This window comes from Siphateles boraxobius, unplaced genomic scaffold, assembly GCF_051911475.1.
Source record: "Siphateles boraxobius isolate OS27281-9 unplaced genomic scaffold, OSU_SipBor_1 41, whole genome shotgun sequence".
Taxonomy (NCBI): Eukaryota; Metazoa; Chordata; class Actinopteri; order Cypriniformes; family Leuciscidae; genus Siphateles; species Siphateles boraxobius.
The window spans coordinates 19,501,544-19,521,728 of record NW_027509042.1 but is presented as its reverse complement, the minus strand read 5'-3'; the positions used below and the strand labels follow the sequence as shown (position 1 = coordinate 19,521,728).

Here is a 20,185-nt window from a genome sequence, read left to right as displayed (position 1 = left end):
CCACATTCTTTATAGCTGTGTGCATGTGAGGAAGACACAAGATGGAAACCACCAGGCTGAAGTGACTGTGGCACTATTCAGGTTCTCTTTTCACATCATGTGACTCAAACTCTGAGCTGTCAGCAGATTATTTTCTCTCTCTGCGTCTGACTCGCTTTCTGTCTCTCTGTCTTTGCTTCTCTTTCCTCATATTTGTGCAAGGTTTCCTGTCCATTAACGTAACAAGGCAGCTTCACTGAGTGAGAGAGAGAGAGAGAGAGAGAGAGAGTGAGAAAGAGAGGAAGAGGACAGTGATGTGTGTGCAGTGTATATTACTCAGGATTACTCAAGAGTACCTGGCAGTATGATCCTCAAAAACAAAACGAAAACAGTAAACATTTCTTTTGAAAACTTTCTTTCAAAAGAAGTAGAAAGTTTGATACCTGGCAGTATGATCACAAAGCAAAACACAAAAACTAAACAAAACAAAACCAGCAATCATTTCACTTTAAAACTTTCCTTCAAAAGAAGTAGAAAGTTTAATACCTGGCAGTATGAACACAAAAAAAACAAAAACAAAAAAACTCTCTTTTCCACTTCTGAACCGGTGCAAATTTATGCTATGCAAAATTGAAGACGTTACTCACTGATAATCTGTTTCCCCATGCAGTTGTCAAACCTCATTCAAGGTTATGTATATTCAAACATGGCAAGTCAATGATGCCATAGGTCATTTTATTCTCATGTATCTTGCATTTGCATGGAACAATATGATAGAATTACAGAATTTTCTTTTGGAGGAACTGTCCCTTTAAATACATCTAGAGTGACTGTACACGGATAGAGAAAAAGATTAGCAAATATTGTGCCTTTAGGGGCACAACAGCATTTTACAGGGGAAGTACCCTTAATATAATTGAATATGTGACAAGTGTGCTGCCCTTCCCTTTCAGGACCAGTGGTTTGGTCAAAAAGATAAACTCATAATAAGAACCTTTTACACTAATGTTTATCTACATTTCTCTACTTTGCATAATGGCCATTAACACTTGCAATGGTTTTCCTCCTCATAGTTTTGGTTAGCAGGGTTAATAATTGATATTATATGAAAGAAACACTGTTGAAAACTCCTACAATACCACATACACCTTTTTCATCTCTTTTGCGGTAAAAAAAGAGGTGTTGGAGCCATGTGAACGTGTGAACAAGCCTTCTGTTCGGCCTCCTCTATTGCTCACTCTCTCAGAGTTTGTAGACTCTGTGTGCACAGAATGAGGAAGTTCACCCTTGTGTTTGTGGCAGCTTCCTTTTTGCAGCTTTCGCCCCTCTAACAGGAAGAGAGAGAAGCAGCGAGCCTAGAGCCAGACAGAGCAGGAGCGGCTATCAGTTGTTACAACGAAATGAAACAGACCGTGAGACTCTGAAGCTGGCCTCTTGAAAACTGCCGGGGCCAGAATAACCTGGGTGTCTCCAGACGGAGGAAGGGAGAAGTATTTGGAAAGGATGTTTTCCCACCAGCCATGGTACCATGGCAATATCACTCGGTCTACAGCAGAGGACCTCCTCTCCAAAGCAGGCAAGGATGGGAGCTTCCTCCTGCGGGACAGCGAATCCATACAGGGAGCTTATGCCCTCTGTGTTCTGTGAGTATTGCTGCTGTACCTCTCAGGTGGAAGGGGACATATGTTGCCCCTAATATTAGATGAAACATGAAAGTTTGAGTGCTTTTGAGTTGGAATGGGGTTGTTTGACAATTAATTTGCATGAGGTGAAATTTGAGTCTGTCATAAATATAAAACATGCTCGGTTTTTGTGGTACTGACCCTGCAACCTTATTATATATATACATGATGATTTTTGAAAATGTATATCATTGTTGGAATCGGTTTACAAATCAGAGGCCTACTTGTCTGCAAACTGATCTCAGGTTCCCTGTTTCCTTGCAAATTGTTCAGTGTTGTTATAAATTGTTATTTGTTAATGCAATGAAATATAAGTCCATTATGATTCCTGGTTTCGTGTATTATTAACATACAGTGTTGACTGACACTCAAGGAAGTCGGTGAGGGGTTTCCCATTATTACAGCTTTCAGCAAAATGGCCATTTTCACTGTTTATCTTTTAATTGTGACATTTTACAATGTGGCAAATTTGTTTTAATATGCATTTTTTTATTCTTCTCAATCTTTTATTTTGAAGGTACCAGAACTGTGTCTATACCTACAGAATATTACCAAATGAGGACAAAAAACTATCAGTCCAGGTAAAAAAAATCCCAAATTTGTATATGGCAGTGGTTACTGACCTCTGTTGAGAATATTTTGCATTGGTTTCTTTGGGCTGAAGCTTCCTGCAATGGCTCTGCTTTCATATTCGCACAGACAGGTGTTGTGTGTGCAGTGGGACTATTTTGAGATGTGCACCGAGACACTTCTGCTTGTTACTTCCAAGTATTCAAAAAGTCTTTTCTTTTTTTTTTTCTTTTTTTTAGAATGGTGTCACTTTAGCAAAAGTAAAGCTTTTGGTGGACCCCAAAAGTGTTTGGACACATTAATCAGCAATAAAATCTCATTCATTAGGTACAAAATATCAAACAGTGGCATCTGCAAACATGTAGAGATTTCCTTGAAACTAACTTTTCAAATATTGTTCCACTCAATTTCAGATGAAATGTAGTCCGCCGCCACATTATCTATGTTCTACTCAAGTTTGACAACAGGAAAATGTTCAATGATCTCCATTTTGAACTATATATTGTTTATTTAATTATTAAATATATTGGTTAGTAATTCGGAACCTTTTTCTGTAAATTGTTTTACTCAAGAAAAGTGTTTGTTCTTTATTGTGCAATTTTATCCATTGTAATGAAATTCGTGGATTTTTTGTTCACACTATATGCATTATTCATTTATTTTAATAATTTGAATTTGTCTACAACACTTGTTTATTTTCCTGTTGCACTAAAATGGTGGTCAAGTGAAAAAAAAATACAACAGAACCACGATGAGACAAAAAGTAGAGGCAAATATACTCAATCATCTGCTAATTACGTGTTGCGCTCATAGTCTGCTGGTCACTTGACAAAACACTGTCCATTTTTATGACTATTTCCACAGAACATCTGGCCTCCTACAAGCCATTTACTATCTTGTACTTGGTAATGAATGTGTAACCTTGTGACAGTTGGTTCTTCAGCTGCCAAAGACTCTCTGAGACCGTTGTGTGGGCGTCTTGTCTGTCAAGCTAGTATCTATTATGTCCTCTGCATTAAAGCAAGCATTGGTCTTTCAGCGTGACAGTGCAGCTGCAAAACCAATTAGTGGTTTTATTCGATTTGTACAAAACTCTTGTTCTCGTGACAAACAAAATAAAGAAAGCAAATCGGGTGACCTTTGATTATAATTTGCATTGTTCTCTCTTGGCTTTACATTTCAAAGTAACCTGCACTCAAGGGACGGAGCTAAACCAAAAACTGTTGTACAATGCCCTTCAATGTCTGTCTACCACAGTTCTTCCTCTTTCAAGCCTGCGTTGCAGCACAGCCTCAGTTTTAATTTATCCATCAGCGTGGGTGTTAAGCAAGCCACAGGGTTCCTCTTGCACCCCGCCTTGAATGGAAAGTTTCAAAAATGTGTTCATGCCATTTAATTTAATTAGATTTGCAAAATTCAATTGAAATTCATTGTTTGTGCTGACCTTAAACCACTGAGAATTTGTCTTTTATGCAAAGATTACACTTGTTTCCAATTGCCAGTCGGACATGTGATTAGCATGTTCAGATGATTTTGTGCTTAATGCTAAAAATGCTGCCATTTTCTCCGTGGCCAAAAGTATAAAGACTGCTTCATTTTGGAATTAGGGGCAGTAAATTTGATCTAACATTTAGGGGCATTTTGGTTGTTGACATAGGACAAAGTACTGTACCTACAGTATGTGTGCTGAATTTTTCTGAATATCGTGTGCTTTTCCACATCATATACACATCAAGTTTTTAAAATAAATATTTGGAATTTGTTCTTACTTTGTATAGTATTGCATATAATTGGGTCAAAACATTTGCTGAGCATCAAGATGTAAGTCAGACCAGGTGACTAAGAGCTTATACTCCAAAGTCCTTTGGAAAAAGTGGCCTATAAACCCTACTTGGCACCGACTGAGCACTTTTTAAAGGAAACCATGCAAAATGAAGAAATGCAATGTACCGCTATTGGTTTCGGACAAAGGAAGAACAACTAATAGAGTCACTGGAAGTATTGTTGGGAATGCTGAAAATGGTTATGCAAATAATGATTTTGTATAATAGTAAAATGCCATAAATCTTGAACATTTGAACACAGTCTTCAGAATTTTTCTTGTTCATATGGATTCTTTGCTTTGCAGGCATCAGAGGGTGTGCCTATTCGGTTCTTCTCTCTGCTGCCAGACCTGGTGGAGGCATATTATAAAGAGAACATGGGTCTGGTCACACACCTTCAGTATGCTGTGCAGAAGGAGAAGGAGGAGGAGCCGGAGGAGGAACCAGGTAAGTCAATTACAATAAGCTTTGTCCATGTTTTCAGAAACACATTGATAGTTGCTGTTACCATGATAATGTACATAACTAGAGAGCAAAACCACTCGAAAAAATGCTTCTGTTTTGAAATTTTCTCATTTTATTTTTGTTACAAACTCTATCATTATATTATATTAGTAGATTTTAGTATTTTATTTTATTACAGAGAATATTATTAGCATTCTCTAATTTGAGTGAAAAGTTTGATTAAAGCAGTGGTTCCCAAACTGGGGGGCCTGGAGTTATAAAAAGGGGAGCGCGGCCAGGCTAAATTAAACTGTACAGAAAGTGTACCTATTCAGGGTGCAAGACCCCACTGCAAAGTTATCCTGCTTATATTGAGCTATTGCCATAGGGTTAAGTAAACGATTAAACAGAAAATATTAATTTGGTAAATTTTATTACCTTAAAGTCCCCCTGTGATGAAAATCATGGTTTTAATGCTGTTTGTAAGTCTATGTGGTGTTTTTAATATGCTTTAAAGGGAAAATGTGTAGTTTTTTTAAGTATTTTATTATCTAAAATCCATATTTTAATTCATAAATATGTCCTCAATGGTGTACAAATACCTCTGCCAATTATCTGACTTATCCTCGTAAACGAAGAGTTTATTATCTTTATATACATGTGACGGGTAGGTCCAGGTTCACCCGAAGGAAAACTCGACGAAGTGCTGTTAGAAGACATCCTGTCATAGCTTTTTGGTACACAACAGCTACCGTAGATGCAACACGCATTTGAAAAACCAAGGCGCTGGAGAGCACAATTCGTTTGAAAGCAAAATACAATTTCACCACTAGATGGGAGAAATTCCTACACAATGTCCCTTTAAGACAAACCATGTGCCAATTCATATTTTGTCCTTAAAGTCCCTGTAAAGTCAATTTTAAAAATAAATTCTAAATACATTATAAATGTTAGAAATGTATTGCTAAAACATATTACAAAGAATGTGGACTGTGAAGTTCTGAATTGTGGAGTTAGACCGTTAAACAGTTTTTCACAATTACTATTTTCCGGATTTTTTGGGCGGGTCTAAAACGGGGCTCGATGACGCAGTGGAGCCCCTGATCTCCTGGACACGCCCCTGCTTGATGATGCACTGGATCGAGCCACAGAGGCTGGCCGCTCCCCTAACAATATTTAGAATTAGAGCACATTCACATCAGTTTGCCGCTCAATCGCGTGTTACTGTCAGTATTATTAGTTACAAAAGCCTACAGTTTGCTAGCTAGCTATGCGTTCGTCACGGAAATGCGTATTACCTGGATGCGGTCACGTACAAAACAGATCGGCGCCTTATTTACATTTCCGAAAAACGATCACATCAAGAAGAGGGGGATTAATTTTGTGAAGAGCCACTTTGATGGAGAGCCGAGGATCACCAAAAACACCCGCCTCTGTAGTGATCATTTTAAACGGGATAGTTTTATAAACTTTCGTCGGAGACAAGTGGGATTCACTGATAATCCGCTGTTACTGGTGAATGGGGCCGAACCGACTATCTCCCGCCTCGGCCTTCATCCTTCCGTCGCGCCGACAACTGGTGAGTGCTTCCCGTGAGTGGGCGTGGCTTCAGCGCAGCCAGCGGACACGCCCCCAGCGTTTGAGAGCAGAGACTTCTGCTCATTTTTTCAAGATTTTGAAAGCTTATTTTATGTAGGCTACTTGTCGGCTTTTTTATCATTCAAATTTGGTTGGGTGGCTAATAACACATTTTTCTGTGGTGTGACAAACTCAGAACACATAATTCATTTTGACTTTACACAGTCTTTGACACTTTAAAACGGCAGTGAACCAAAGACAGTCTCAAAAACAAGGTTTACAAATCGCTGGCACAAACTACTTGCATATTCATGCAACCGCGTATACGAAATAAGGGCAAAGGTGTAATTATATAAAAGTTGAGTTATATTCAAGCTATTTTAAGGCATTAAAGATTTTTTCAAGCAAACAACGTCTAAATATTTAATTTTGGTGATCAAAGAAGAGTTTTAAGGGATACAATTATTGACTACAGGGGGACTTTAAGTAGCTGTGTAAAAATATGAGGCTGCATTGTTCCTCGCTGAGGATGGACAAGTTTCTGAAAAGATTGCCAGTGCCAGGTAAACAATAAACATAAAGCAGAATCTACTTCAAACGTCACTACTATCAAAGCAACATGTCTACAACCACTGATCTATATAGAATGACATTCTATATAGATCAGTGTCTACAACCCATTATAATCAGTGATGCTGTATGTAACGCGACACAACAAATTCCCGAACGTAAACTAATTCCACGTTCTATTTCTGACGTATTCCAAGAAACACTCAAGCAACTTCTAATACGATTTCCAACGTTCGCTTCGTCGCGTCCAGACAGCCAACTCGTCCTGTGTAAAAACAAGAAAATAGGTCGAAGCCTATTATTTTACAGTCCATGGGCGAAGCATATCTTCCCCTCGAATTCATTAGTACAACGGTGGATAATGAAGAGTGTGTTTTGTGCCTCAAAATATTAGTTTCTGACAGTATGAAGCCAAAGAAATTAACACGCCATTAGATACTTCACATCACGAAAACAAAGAGAAGCCAACTAAAGATGTTGTAGTAGCTACTGTATTAATTACAATGTTTAAAATTAATCCTATAGAATTTTGCAAGCAAGGACATGTCTGATCGGTGTCTTTATGTCGGTGCATGTAGGGTGGTTGGTAGAAAATATTTTTCTCTACAAAAGGGGGTTGGAGTTTGGGAACCACTGGATTAAAGAACAAAATCATGTATCTTTTTCGTTTCTTTTTCTTTTTTTCTCGATTATTTTAATGTGGTCTCAGACTTTTTGACCCCACTGTAATTTTGGGAACTATGTGACAGTAAAATGTAAGATTTGAAGTTAATGGTTCCATAACCTTCAAGGAAACTGTTTGGTCAAATCTCCATTTCCACAGAACAATTTAGTTTGCCGCCTCAGTTGCCACCCAGGAATATCTCAGGTAATGAAAGTAAAGATTGCCACAGTGATTCGTCCAGAGGAACCGATAGGGGAACAGAGCTTGCCCGTCCCTCCATCTCAGACACCTATCTCCTGCGTTTGCAGCAAATCGACATATCAAAGTACAATTTATTTAGTACAATTTAATACAATGCTAGATTAATCTGTCTTACCTTAATAAGAACAATTTATTGTTAAATACATTATGATTAGCGAGATTACTTAAACTGTGTCATTTCAGAGTCATTGAACTGAGTAGCCTTGTTCTGGTGTGCTAATGATTCTGATGTTCAATATCCAGTCTATCAGAGGACCACCAGAAGTCCATTCAGGAGTATTTCCGCACATCTGTGTGTCTGGATGCAGAACAGGTGCAGAATGGGAACCCGACTCTTCCCCACTTAAAAAAGCTCACACAGAGTATCTGCAAAAACCTAAACAGGTACTATTGTTCTGAAAAATGTGTGAATTCTGAAACCTTATTGCCCTTATATGACTATTTTTGTATTGACACTTTATTTATTGTGCATTTAATTGACATTAATTGACATTCCTACTTGCTCGTAGTGAAATTGCTCGCACACTTCCGATCCTTGAGGCACTGCAGAAAGTTTTGGATCCACCTCTGTCTCCTGGAGCTGGGAGACTAAGGAGTCAGGTCAGTAAGCAAGCATGAATCAAACCAGGAAGTGTTCAATTTCATGCACAAAATATATAAAAAACCAAACTTACTAGGTAGTGGGATAGCTTGTAACAACAGTAGTCTTTGTTTCTGACTTTTTACTGATTTACATGATTTAGGGGTTAAATAGTATATTTCAAAGTAGTTTTTATTTGTAGCAGATATTAGAATATTACAATCAATCTTGGGACACATTGCTTAATAAACCACAAATGTTAGAACCAAAAAATGTGTTGAAACACTTGCTGTTTCCCCTACAGACAAGTAAAGAAATGAGAAAGACAATATGTACAAAAAAGTGAGTTGAGGTTTTTTCCGCCCACAATATACATATATGTTTTACTTATATCTGTTGATTTGACTCTTTTCCAGCTTTCTGGAGATGCAAATCAGTCTGTGGCTTTCAGACTGGAGCAACTGACTAAGCTTATATATTCAATAGAAGATAAGGTAACACTGTTCTTTATTTATGGATGACAGGAAACATAGAAATGAAAATCTTATTGGGAAGTTGGGAACTTTAATTCAGGGATAATGTACATCCAGCCTATTGTTATCTCAGAATAAACCCCAACAGGGTGATCAGGACCCCGATGCGAAGTGCTTATTATTAGCCGGTTATTACACAGCTACCTGCCACATAGTAATATAATACTTGCCACAAGTAAATAATTAGACTCGAAATATTGATCTGAGTTGAAATATTTTATTAGGTCTTTAAACGCAAAGCATCCGCAGAAAGAGCAGTTGCTAGCACGGCAAGTTCGAACTAGATGGACATTTTTAAAGATATGGTACAGTCATACCACTTATTACATGGCATTTCATCACATAAATTATTATGGCGATAAGAGATATTGATTTGAGATGAAACTGTTAAAGATTAAAAGCTTTTGGATTTTAGATTAAAACCATTCCTGTTTGTTATTTTATAATCCAACAGTGTAAAAAAAATATTAGCAAAATGGCTGCAGCTGCGTTTGTATGAAACAAGAGAGTCCACGATACTGTATGACATAATAAAATAACTGTAGAAAAAAATATTGATTTGATTGATTTTAATATTTTATTAGCTCACCAAACACATAACTTCCACAAAGAAAAAACGTTCCTAGCAAGTGTATAGCGCTGCTGACTTCAGCGACCCTTGATGAGTCTGTGTTATCTGTTTTCAGCAGTTGTTATCGGGGAATAACATACCGCTGGAAGGCGCAATTGACCAATCAGAATCAAGCATTCCACAGAGCCTGACTGACATAGACTAACATACCCTCTTATTTACAGACCAAGAATGCTATGTTTGAATTTGTCGGATATGATGGAGGGCACAGAAAGTCACTTATTCCTCCTGTGATGTTCGAAGTAAGAAATTCAGTTCAACAATAAATATACCATTTTTGGTAACACTTCACATTTATTAGCACTAATGGTAACACTACATTAGTTAACGAACAATACTACAGCATTTGTTAATCTTAGTTAATATTAACCTCAACATTTATAAAAATGTTTTATTAACTAATATTAACAAAGTTTAATAAATGCTGTAAAAACAGTTTGTTTGTTATGTTAGTTAATGCAGTAACTGATGTCAACAAATCAGACCTTATTGTAATGTTACCTACTTTTTTTTTTAAACAAAGGATTTAATTGCTTAGTTGATTAGTACATAAATATTTAAATAAATATAAATACTGTATATAACTTCATGTTGTTTGATTACTGTAACCGAAGTGAAAGTCATAACCTGTAACCTTTTTCCTGCTTGTAATGATGTCATAATAATGAAAGCATGGAGGTTTCATTGCGACTGCTTTGCACTCCAAAACCACATGCAAATTAGTGTTATGTTTGCCTATGTGGCGATAGGCGATGACATTTGCCTGGTTACACAGCCATCATAGATAACTATTTTTGGCACATCAGAAATTCTGAACTTAATTTGACTTTATTGTCCTTTTCTGTGTTAACAGGTCAAATGCGACTCCCTCGGTATTTCAAACAAAATGTACCTCAAAGTAGATGTGGAAGGCGGGAAGGTTTACTTCAAGAAGTCCAAAGATGGACCTGAGGATAAATATTTTGTGCACAATAAAAGTATGCTGAACCACTTCATCACTTACATAACCACATACATTGGAATGTGATTACGATTTTCCAATATTGACAATTCCGCATGCCTTCATTGCAAAAATAAACCTTGATAGGATTATCAGGACCAATACGCAAAGCAGTCTTCATCCTGAAGGGTTGCGATAATGTGCATTATCCTGTTTACTTTAACTTATTTTCTTATGTAAAATAAATTCCAAAGAAACACTGGGTTCAAGAGATATCGGTTGCCAGTCACAATAGTCAAATATACAGTTAAGTGGTGGTCATTATACTAAATATTTGACCTCTGAATTCTGTGATGAACCAATCAGAATCTAGCATTCCCATGTAACCAAAATGTGTGAAATTACCTATTAACTAGTAAATAATGGCAACATGCCAAATTCTTAATTTTCAGTCTTGCAGTTGGTGAAGTCACAGAAGATGCATAACAGACTAGCATTGGTGGTCGAGACAGAGAAGGAAAAAACTCAGCGCAAAGACTATGTCTTTGATGACACAAAGGTAAAAATCCCACTGTCACAGTAGCGAGGACATTTTTTTGTACGGAAGTTTTTTAGGCAGTCACATAAATGAACAATGATATATACAGTTCGCATGTTTTTGTGTGTGTTTTTAATGTGATCCTGTGTGTAAATGAGTATCTCAAAACACATTTTCAGAAAAGAGAAGGCTTCTGCCAGCTTCTACAGCAGATGAAGAACAAGCACTCAGGAAAACCTGAGCCGGATATGATCACCATCTTTGTTGGCACCTGGAACATGGGTAAGATGCATTTAGCCTATTAACATATAGTATACATTTCAGTTTATTTAGTCCAAAAAGGTTTCTCAAGGTCTCCTCAATTCAGATATTTTTGGAGCTGAAGCACAAATATTGTGATAGAAGTGCTGCACACTGGTTTTTTTTATAATCTCACTTTAGCATATTTAAATTTATTACATAAATAATAATATAATATAAAAGAAGATACTTAAGTGCGAACTGAATGTAATGTTTTCAAACACTGAATGGCATATCATTTACAGTTAAATTAAATTGTATAATGGTTAGAATTTATATGAATTCCAATTAGTTAAGTGTTTTCTTTACCCACTTTCAAGGACTTTTCAAGTGTTTTTATATGTAATTTCATATTTACTTCTATTGTCTCTGAAATATGGTTAAATACGCATTTATGGTAAACTAAAATCTATTTAAATGTAATTTGATGTCATTTTTTATGTCATATCATGTATATATAATTGCACATTTGTAATAACGAAGTTACAATTTAGTACATTTAAAATTTCAAATGTAATGTCAAGACATCAAATTAAGTACTTCAAAGCAGGACGAAATTATAAAAACAAAATGATTTAACATGTACTTTAAAGTAAAACCTTTAATTTGACATTAATTTGACATTAGTTACACAGTCTTGAAAGTGTACTCTTTTTAAGGGCACATAAGTGGTTATTAATTTCACTAATATTATATTATAACTGTAAGTACAGTTTTTGGTATAAGAGACTAAATGTACACTAACTAGAGATGAAGTGAACTTGTGCTGTCCATTCAGGAAATGCGAATCCACCACAAAACATCACTTCCTGGTTGCAGTCAAAGGGTCAGGGAAAAACCCATGATGACACAGCCAATCAAATCCCACATGATATCTATGTAATTGGGACACAGGAGGACCCACTGGGAGAGAAGGATTGGATAGAAACCGTTAGGGGAGCCCTTAGGGATATTACCAACATTAGCTTCAAACAAGTAAGTGACACAAAACCCAACAAGAGGTTTCAGGTGCCTTATGTGGTTTGCGTATTACATCTGCTTATTGTTTATTCTCTGTGGAATGCTATACATATCTTTGTTATGACTACTCCTGACAATGTGTATGAATGTGTTGAATAGCCTTGAATAAAAGCTAAATAATGACAGCTAGCTGTGTGTTTTTTTTAAACAGATAGCCACCCAGACACTGTGGAGTATACGAATTGTGGTTCTAGCCAAGCCGGAACATGAGAACCGCTTCTCTCACGTCTTCTCTGATAGTGTTAAGACTGGCATAGCTAATGCTCTGGGTTTGTTTATAGCCTTTTCCCCCAAAAATTTAATAGGAAAAGCAAAGCAAGCTTTATATCCTACTCCGTTGTATGTAAAAAAGCTAATTATGTGTTGTATGTGTGTTTAAAGGGAATAAAGGAGCAGTGGGGGTGTCTTTTATGTTTAATAGAACCTCCTTTGGGTTTGTCAACAGTCACTTGACCTCAGGAAGTGAAAAGAAACTGAGGTAAGCCGCAACCCAAAAACCTGCCAGTGTGAAAAATGACATTGGCATAAGATACACATTAATAATAATAATATGAATAAGTAATACAATAAAAAATTTAGTAATTTGACTACTGTACCTTTTCTAGGCGAAACCAGAACTACATCAGTATTCTGCGTTTTCTGAATCTGGGAGATAAGAAACTTAATCCTTTTGACATCACACATCGCTTCACACACCTCTTCTGGCTGGGGGATCTCAATTATAGGGTTGAACGACCATCACAGGTAGGTTCAAATTAATGTTAATCAGCAAACATCCTTTTCCAGTAAATGCATCTAGGTAAAGGATGACAATTCATTCATGCAATTTGGGTGAAATAAAGCTGTTTGAATTACATACAAATTTTTTAATTATTGTTTTTAAGTACTATACTCTATTGTTAATGCATGTCAAATGCAAACAAAATATCAGCAACTACTTTTATTTTCCATCTGATAATAGTAATAAACCACTGTAGAGGGAATTTTACAACATATTTGATTACAACATTTATTTTAATTGCATATAACAGATATCTACAAAAGAAGTTTTTTTTAAATGTATTTGTTATAGGTTAGTTACTATGTATGTATATTTCATGAGTTCATATGAAGTGAGAGACTTCATTTGTCACACCGCAGAACCGTTTAAAATGATCTATTGAAGACATATTTATATATAATTTAAACACTCTTTATGTTGATAAAAAAAGGTGTCTACGGACAAATTATGCATCAGTTACCCACATTATGCTGCTTTGAGGCATGAACTGCCTTTGTGGTTTAGAGAGCTTGTTTGTAAATGAACAGGCAGTTCCTCTATTAAGAAAAGAGCTTTCATGTACTGGAGCTCCTGACATCAACTGACAGGAAAAGACAGAAGCTTTGCATAGTTGTTTGCTCTTTGCAGGAAGCTGAGAACATTGTGATGAAGATCAAACAGCAGCAGTATCAGGAACTGCTGGCCAAAGATCAGCTGAGCATCGAGAGAGAAGAGAAAAAGGTCTTCTTAGAATACGGTGAGAAGCCACCTTTCTTTCATTGACCCAAACTCACTGCCGAAATACAGAATCAGTTCTAACCACGACATTTAAGCTTTTGTGCCAATAGAACAGGAACATGTACAATGATACAAATATTGTTATCAATATTTAAGTTATTTGTCTAATCTAGCTTTTTTATTTTGCACTTGTGCATGTTACCTATTATTTTAATTACCATTATGATTTTTTGACTAACTGATTTCTCAACTACAAAGTTACTCAATGTCCATCCCTACTCCAAACATGTAGTCCTAACCAAAACACCCTTTAATTGAGACAATATTGCAACAAAAAGACCTCAAACAAATAGAGCAATGTTGAAATCGCCACACTGTTTACACTTCCACTTGTGAATGGCTCACTTATAGTTTCTCTACACAGATGGGATATGAGAGTATTTTAAGTATTTTATTATCAAAACAACAAAAGCCACACACTTCAACTTTGAATCAGTTAGAAATTTGAGGACATCAAGCTGTTCGCTGAAGGTTTACTAATTTTAATCCAAACCAGATTTTCTTTTGATAGTTTGTATTATCATTTTTGCATATCCAGTGGGGTTTAGCCTAACATCTATATAAGGTACTATAAACTACATTTAGGAGAGACACATATACTACAGTTCAAAAGTTTGGGGTTGGTAAGATTTTTTGATACATTAAAAAATGTTTTTAATAAAAGTCTCTCATGCTCAAAGGCTGCATTTATTTTTTTTTATTTTTTTTTACAATGAAAAAACAGTTTTTCTATTATCTCTAAAAAATATAATTTATCCCTGTGATGGCAAAGCTGAATTTTCAGCATCATTACTCCAGTCTTCATTGACACATTATCAGAAATCATTCTAATATGCTGATTTGATGCTGAAGAAATGTTTCTTATTATTATCAATGTTCAAAATAGTTGTAATGCTTAATATTTTTTTGTAGTGGAAACCATGATACATTATTTTCAGGATTCTTTAATGAATAGTTTTAAAATGTCTTTACTGTCTCTTTTGATCCATTTAATGCATACTTACTCAATAAAAGTATTATTTTTTCCCCCCAAAAAATCCTGCCAACCCCAAACTTTTGCACCGTAGTGTACATATATATGTCAGCAAGGTATGTTATGCCAAATTTTTTGAGGAATAGAAACGTGCTTAATATCAGATTCCATTCCATTCATATGTTTTACTTTACAGTGGAGGAGGAGATTACATTTGCCCCCACGTATCGTTTTGAGAGAGACACGCGGGAGAGATACGCCTACACTAAAGCCAAAGCCACAGGGGTATAGCGTGAAAGCCACCATACATCTGAACAACCTTCCCCATGCAGCAGATATATTATAAAATTGAATTTAATGATGAAAATCCTCTTTACATAAATATTTTATCTCACAAACAGACAAAATACAACTTGCCTTCATGGTGTGACCGTGTGCTTCGCAAGTCCTACCCTATGGTGCATGTGGTTTGCAACTCATATGGTTAGTAGATTATATTTAAAATGCAAGTTGTATAATGCGGATGAAAGACATCGCTACATCAACCAATATTTCTCTTTGATTTTTTTAGGATGCACCAATGATATCATGACAAGTGACCATTCCCCTGTATTTGCCACATTTGATGTTGGTGTGACTTCTCAGTTTGTCTCAAAAAATGGTATGATGTTGTAAATATTTCACTATGGCAAAAACCCCATTTTAATAGAGAAACTTTGCATCCCGGCCAGCTGTCTTGTGCATTGTGCTAATGCACTAATTATTAACTCCTTTGCTCTTTACAGATCTGTCAACGGATGCTCAGGGTGCTATAAAGATCATGAACTGTGTGGCTATTCTTTTTACTAAATCCAAGACCAAGTTCTTCATTGAGTATCACTCAAGCTGCTTGGAGAGTGAGGAACTATATCCTTTTTACTTTCTTTTATAAATCATTTGAATCTCACACCTTTTTCTTTGTAAGATCACATAATCTACTGCAAAAAAGAGAAGAGTGAAGTTAAATACTTCCTATTCATTTTCTAGAGTTTGTGAAGAGTCCTGAAGGAGATAACCAAGAGAACAGAGAGGGCTCCATAAAAGTACGATTTGGGGGGCAAGTTGAGGTAAAAACTATATTGATAAAATGTTAAAAAGTATAAAAAAAAGTTTACATGGAAAGCTCAGCCATCACATTTACATTATCTTTGTGAAATCACTTTGCAGCTCACGCCCATTATTGCAGACCCAGAATACCTCCTTGATCAGCACATCCTCATCTGCGTTAAATCTACAGATTGTGATGAGTCATATGGTAAGGGTTACCTAAAATGTGTGAAAGGTTATTAGTACTCACATGCTCGTAATTTTAGCTGGCTTAGTAGCTTTTAAGCACATCATTTTTTATTTTATTTTTAAGGTTCATAGTTTACTAGGAAAACTATGTTTAACATGCACACCAACTATTGGAATGTTCCTGTAAACATGAAATCTGAATATTCCAAATAAACTGAATAAAATGTTGTATGTTAAAAAGATAGTTCAGTGCAGTCATGGTGAATATTCCGAATAAGGTGTTTACGTGACTCAAAACTCTGATGAACATAATGGCATATGGCAATTGGATTCCTAAAAACGGGAATATTGACTTTATCTGGTTATAGCATGTGTGTACATGATGCTTACATAATCAGAATAACACCATATTCTGATTAGCATTGGAATAGTCGTATGCATTCAAACACAATAACCCTGCCTTCTGTCTGTAGGTGAGGGCTGTGTTGCTCTGCGTTCTGCTGAAAGCTCTTACACTGAGTTCTCTATCATACTCACTCATCATGGTGAGCACACAGGTCATCTAACAGGTGGCATTCAACTCCCCAAATCTGAAGGAAAACAGGCAGAGAAGCTGTATGGTGAGTGCACAATGTGTTTCTGTACAGCAATGCCTGACACAACCAGTCCACGATTGTGATGTGATGCTTTCCTTTTTGAATATAGAGGCTATGTTCCTTTCCTTAAGATTATTGTTCTTTATTCCAGATTTCATTAAAGTCGGCGATGACCCAGGTGCTGGTAAAGGCAAATCAGGAGATAGTACCAAAATGTAAAATATTCGTATTTTCCCTCTTTGCCGTTTACATTTATTTATTTAGCAGATGATGCTTGTATCAAAGTGCTATGTTATTATTTAATTGCTTTTTCAAAATGACGTTATATTTTCGAATTCACAATTCTTTACAAAAATTCGATTCGGTTATGTTTGTTCAAATATATCCCTTTGACATTCTTTGACAGATCTTCTTCAGTCCTCGCCTCTGATATAAGTAACCCCAGTTATATGGGTGTAGGCTACAAGAGCAATAACCAGGCAGACAGGGGCGCCAGCAACATTATGTCCCCTAGAACAGGCCCTTCCTCTGGACATTCATCAAAGGACATGACGCATGGCAATCTCTCCCCAAAAAAGTCTAGTTATGACCATGCTACATCCAGCCCAACTGCAAAGACATCAAACCCTGTGTAAGTATGTTTTCACTAAGGTAACATTTTAGTTTAGGGTCCAATTCTCACTATTAACTAGTTGCTTATTAGCATGCATGTTACTTGGATATTGGCTGTTTATTACTACTTATAAAGTACATATTAATGCCTTATTCTGCATGACCATATTCTACATCCCTTAATTCCACCCAATACCTAAACTTAATAACTACCTTACAACTATTAATAAGGTGTAATTAGGAGTTTATTGAGGCGAAAGTTGTAGGTCATAGGACCCTAAATTAAAGTGTGACCTCACATTTTTATATATCAATATATCCGTCATGTCATCTGACAAAAGTCTTTGATTTAGTCAAAGGTTACCTGACAAATTAGAGTTTTTAATTTATCAGTATCAGTCGATGACGGACACTTATTGTGATCATTTCCTCTTCTTTACATTTAGACCATTTTTGCTGTCATGTAACACTCAATGTTAATAACTATTAGTTTAAAAACACGGTTAAATATAATCTCAGAATTAATACATTTTTCATATTGTATATTATGGTTTGTTGTGATGCCTAAATTCACTTTTAGCATTTAAACAATGATAACAGGTTTAGGTTTTAGTGTAAAATTTTAACATCTGCAAATTATTGGTTGTCAGCCATTATAAAAAAAAAACTATCAACTTATGGTTTTATTATGGTGCGTTCTTAATATTTTTGTTACATTTAAATTAATGTTTATACAAATTTTTATTTGGAATTTTGTTATTTAAAATATTATTTTTGATTACCAAAAAAAAAAAAACTGTACAAACGAACACTTCTTGTCACATGCAAACATGACAGTTACATCTCTTAAAGCGATTCCAGATTAATCTACTAAATAAAATTGTGCATATTTGTTTTGGGCTACAGATCTGAGGATGGGAAACCTCCAGAGATGTTTGACAATCCCCTTTATGGCTCAATGAGTGGATCACGAGGGGGGAAAGACCATCTCTCTCCTCCAGATCCTCACTTCTCCTTCCCCAAAACAGACCTTGACGCTGACCGTCAGACCCCTGTTCCGACCCCTCGCTATCGCTCCTTCACCTGTTCAGAAACCAAACCTCACTCATCCTCAGCCACAAACACCATGAGTAGCGGTCTACAATCCCAAATCATCACCAAGAAGCCTGTGGTGCCTTCTCGCTCTGAAGGGGGCATGACTGGGCCCAACAGACCTCCGATTCCTGTGAAGTCTCGCTCTGGTCAGCCACAAGAGCTTCAACCAAAGCCTAGAGACTACAGAGACAGCTCAGAGCTCCCATCTAAGATACGACCACAAACCAGACCAGGCCAACCCAAAGATGGTATGATAACTATATGCTCCACATTCCTTCCTTGCGGAAGACTGTAGATCAGGGCTCTCTGTCTCATCCTTTATCCTTCAAGGAGTGCATGAAGACAGTTCCAGCGATTATAATGGGATCTAACCCAACCCATTAGGCTAAAAAATAATCATGATAACACTATTTATAATGTTTTTTGAAAGAACTCTCTTATATGCCTACCAAGGCTATTTATTTGATGAAAAATACAGTACAAACCAGAGGCGTTTATAGCCTGTCATCAGTACTGGGGCAAGTGACACCATACAAAAAAAAGTGTGTCCATATTTTGATACTTTTTTAAATACTGTTTTTCATATAAATGGATATGAATTGTCTTTACCTAAAGTAAAGAGTTGTTGACATGCAATTATTGTCGTTGACAAGAGATAGAATATACCCCCCCCCCACACACAATGGATTGAAGGTAAATATCCACCTCATCCAGCTCTCTTTTTGTTTTATTTCTTATAAAATATCCTGTTACTATTTCGGTGTGAGAAACTACTGCAAATAATTTAGCGCCTGCGTGAACTGTCCAAATCAAACCGAATTGTGAGCAGTTTCAGAGCTCTTTGCAAATCCGTATAACCGATTAGATTCATTCGCAAATCTGACATTGTTAGATCTAACTCTAAACCACTGAGAGATCTGAGCACACCACATGATTGCTGACATATTCTCAGAAAATGATTTTGACACAATGATGTGACATCAGAATTTATCAGTAATATTTTATACAGCCGGCACCGAGGTATGGGGCTTGTGCCACAGTAAAAGGATAGCGATGCCCATGGTACAAGCGGTTATATTATGAAATATTATTACAATTTTAAAGAACTTTTTTCTATTTGAGTATATCTTAAAATATGTATAATTTATTCCTGTGATGGAAATCACAACTGAATTTTGCTGAATGTTGAATTTTCAGCATCATAACTCCAGTCTTCAGTGTCACACGATCCTTCAGAAATCGTTCTAATATGTTGATATGATGCTCAGGAAACATTTCTTATTATTATCAATGTTGAAAACAACTGTGCTGCTTAATATTTTTGTGTAATAATATTAATATTATTGTTTTTATTGTATTTTTGATCAAATATATCCAGCTTTAGTAGAGACTTGGCTGGTAGTGTAACTAATAAAAAGCCTAGTTTAAGAATTGTATATTTGATATTACAAAGCATTTATTTGTGGTTTATGTAATCATAATATATATTTAATTATTCAACGTTTATTTAATTAATTTTCCCTTCTTTTTCATTTGCAACATCTGTCCTCAGTGCACCATGAGTCGTCGCAACCTCTGAAGATGGGACGGCCTTTAAAATGATTTTCTATCGGTATGCCATGGCAAGAGACCTTTCAGCGCTGGTGTGGTCTTCATATCTCATACTTGAGACTCTGTACTGGACAAAAGCCATAAGCTTCTTAATCTCTGAGTACTCAAATTAATAAGTGCATAAACAATAAAAGGAACATGGATATTGATTTTAAAATGATGAATGTTTCAACAGTTTGAATGTTACTGCATATAGTCATAAATAGAGCAATCTTTCCATCAACCTGTGTTTCAACATTTCATATTGCTTAAAATATTTTATTAAAAGAAGAAAGTTAAAGTTGTAATCTTCTAATAAAACCAAGTATTGTACAGTTATTGGCTTTTTTTTTTGGTCAGGAAACACACTCTA

General features: G+C 36.0%; 1 protein-coding gene across 2 annotated transcripts; it reads left to right on the top strand.

Moving 5' to 3' along the window:
• Nucleotides 1-1,230: 1,230 nt before the first annotated feature.
• Nucleotides 1,231-20,151, top strand: inpp5d (inositol polyphosphate-5-phosphatase D). Of its 2 annotated transcripts, XM_077198796.1 has the most exons (27): nt 1,231-1,622; nt 2,179-2,242; nt 4,360-4,501; nt 7,470-7,635; nt 7,815-7,955; nt 8,081-8,171; nt 8,568-8,645; nt 9,480-9,557; nt 10,169-10,292; nt 10,708-10,814; nt 10,973-11,075; nt 11,872-12,068; nt 12,265-12,382; nt 12,495-12,591; nt 12,719-12,857; nt 13,522-13,630; nt 14,841-14,929; nt 15,046-15,127; nt 15,216-15,305; nt 15,430-15,540; nt 15,671-15,750; nt 15,851-15,938; nt 16,393-16,539; nt 16,667-16,730; nt 16,922-17,146; nt 18,034-18,470; nt 19,775-20,151. In XM_077198796.1, the coding sequence occupies exons 1-27, from the start codon at nt 1,483-1,485 to the stop codon at nt 19,822-19,824; spliced, it is 3,357 nt and encodes a 1,118-aa protein (XP_077054911.1). In that variant the 5' UTR covers nt 1,231-1,482; the 3' UTR covers nt 19,825-20,151. The 2 variants fall into 2 exon arrangements, with proteins under 2 accessions (XP_077054911.1, XP_077054912.1); XM_077198797.1 differs by lacking the exons at nt 1,231-1,622; nt 2,179-2,242; nt 4,360-4,501 and adding an exon at nt 6,440-6,639.
• Nucleotides 20,152-20,185: the final 34 nt, after the last annotated feature.

What these genes read in the sequence shown, in the direction of transcription:
- inpp5d (XM_077198796.1), top strand. Translation starts at nt 1,483, where the DNA reads ATGTTTTCCCACCAGCCATGGTACCATGGCAATATCACTCGGTCTACA. An exon ending in CTAAAGCCAAAGCCACAGGG is followed by an intron (nt 14,930 to 15,045) that starts GTATAGCGTGAA and finishes TCTCACAAACAG; the next exon opens with ACAAAATACAACTTGCCTTC. An exon ending in AGATTGTGATGAGTCATATG is followed by an intron (nt 15,939 to 16,392) that starts GTAAGGGTTACC and finishes TTCTGTCTGTAG; the next exon opens with GTGAGGGCTGTGTTGCTCTG.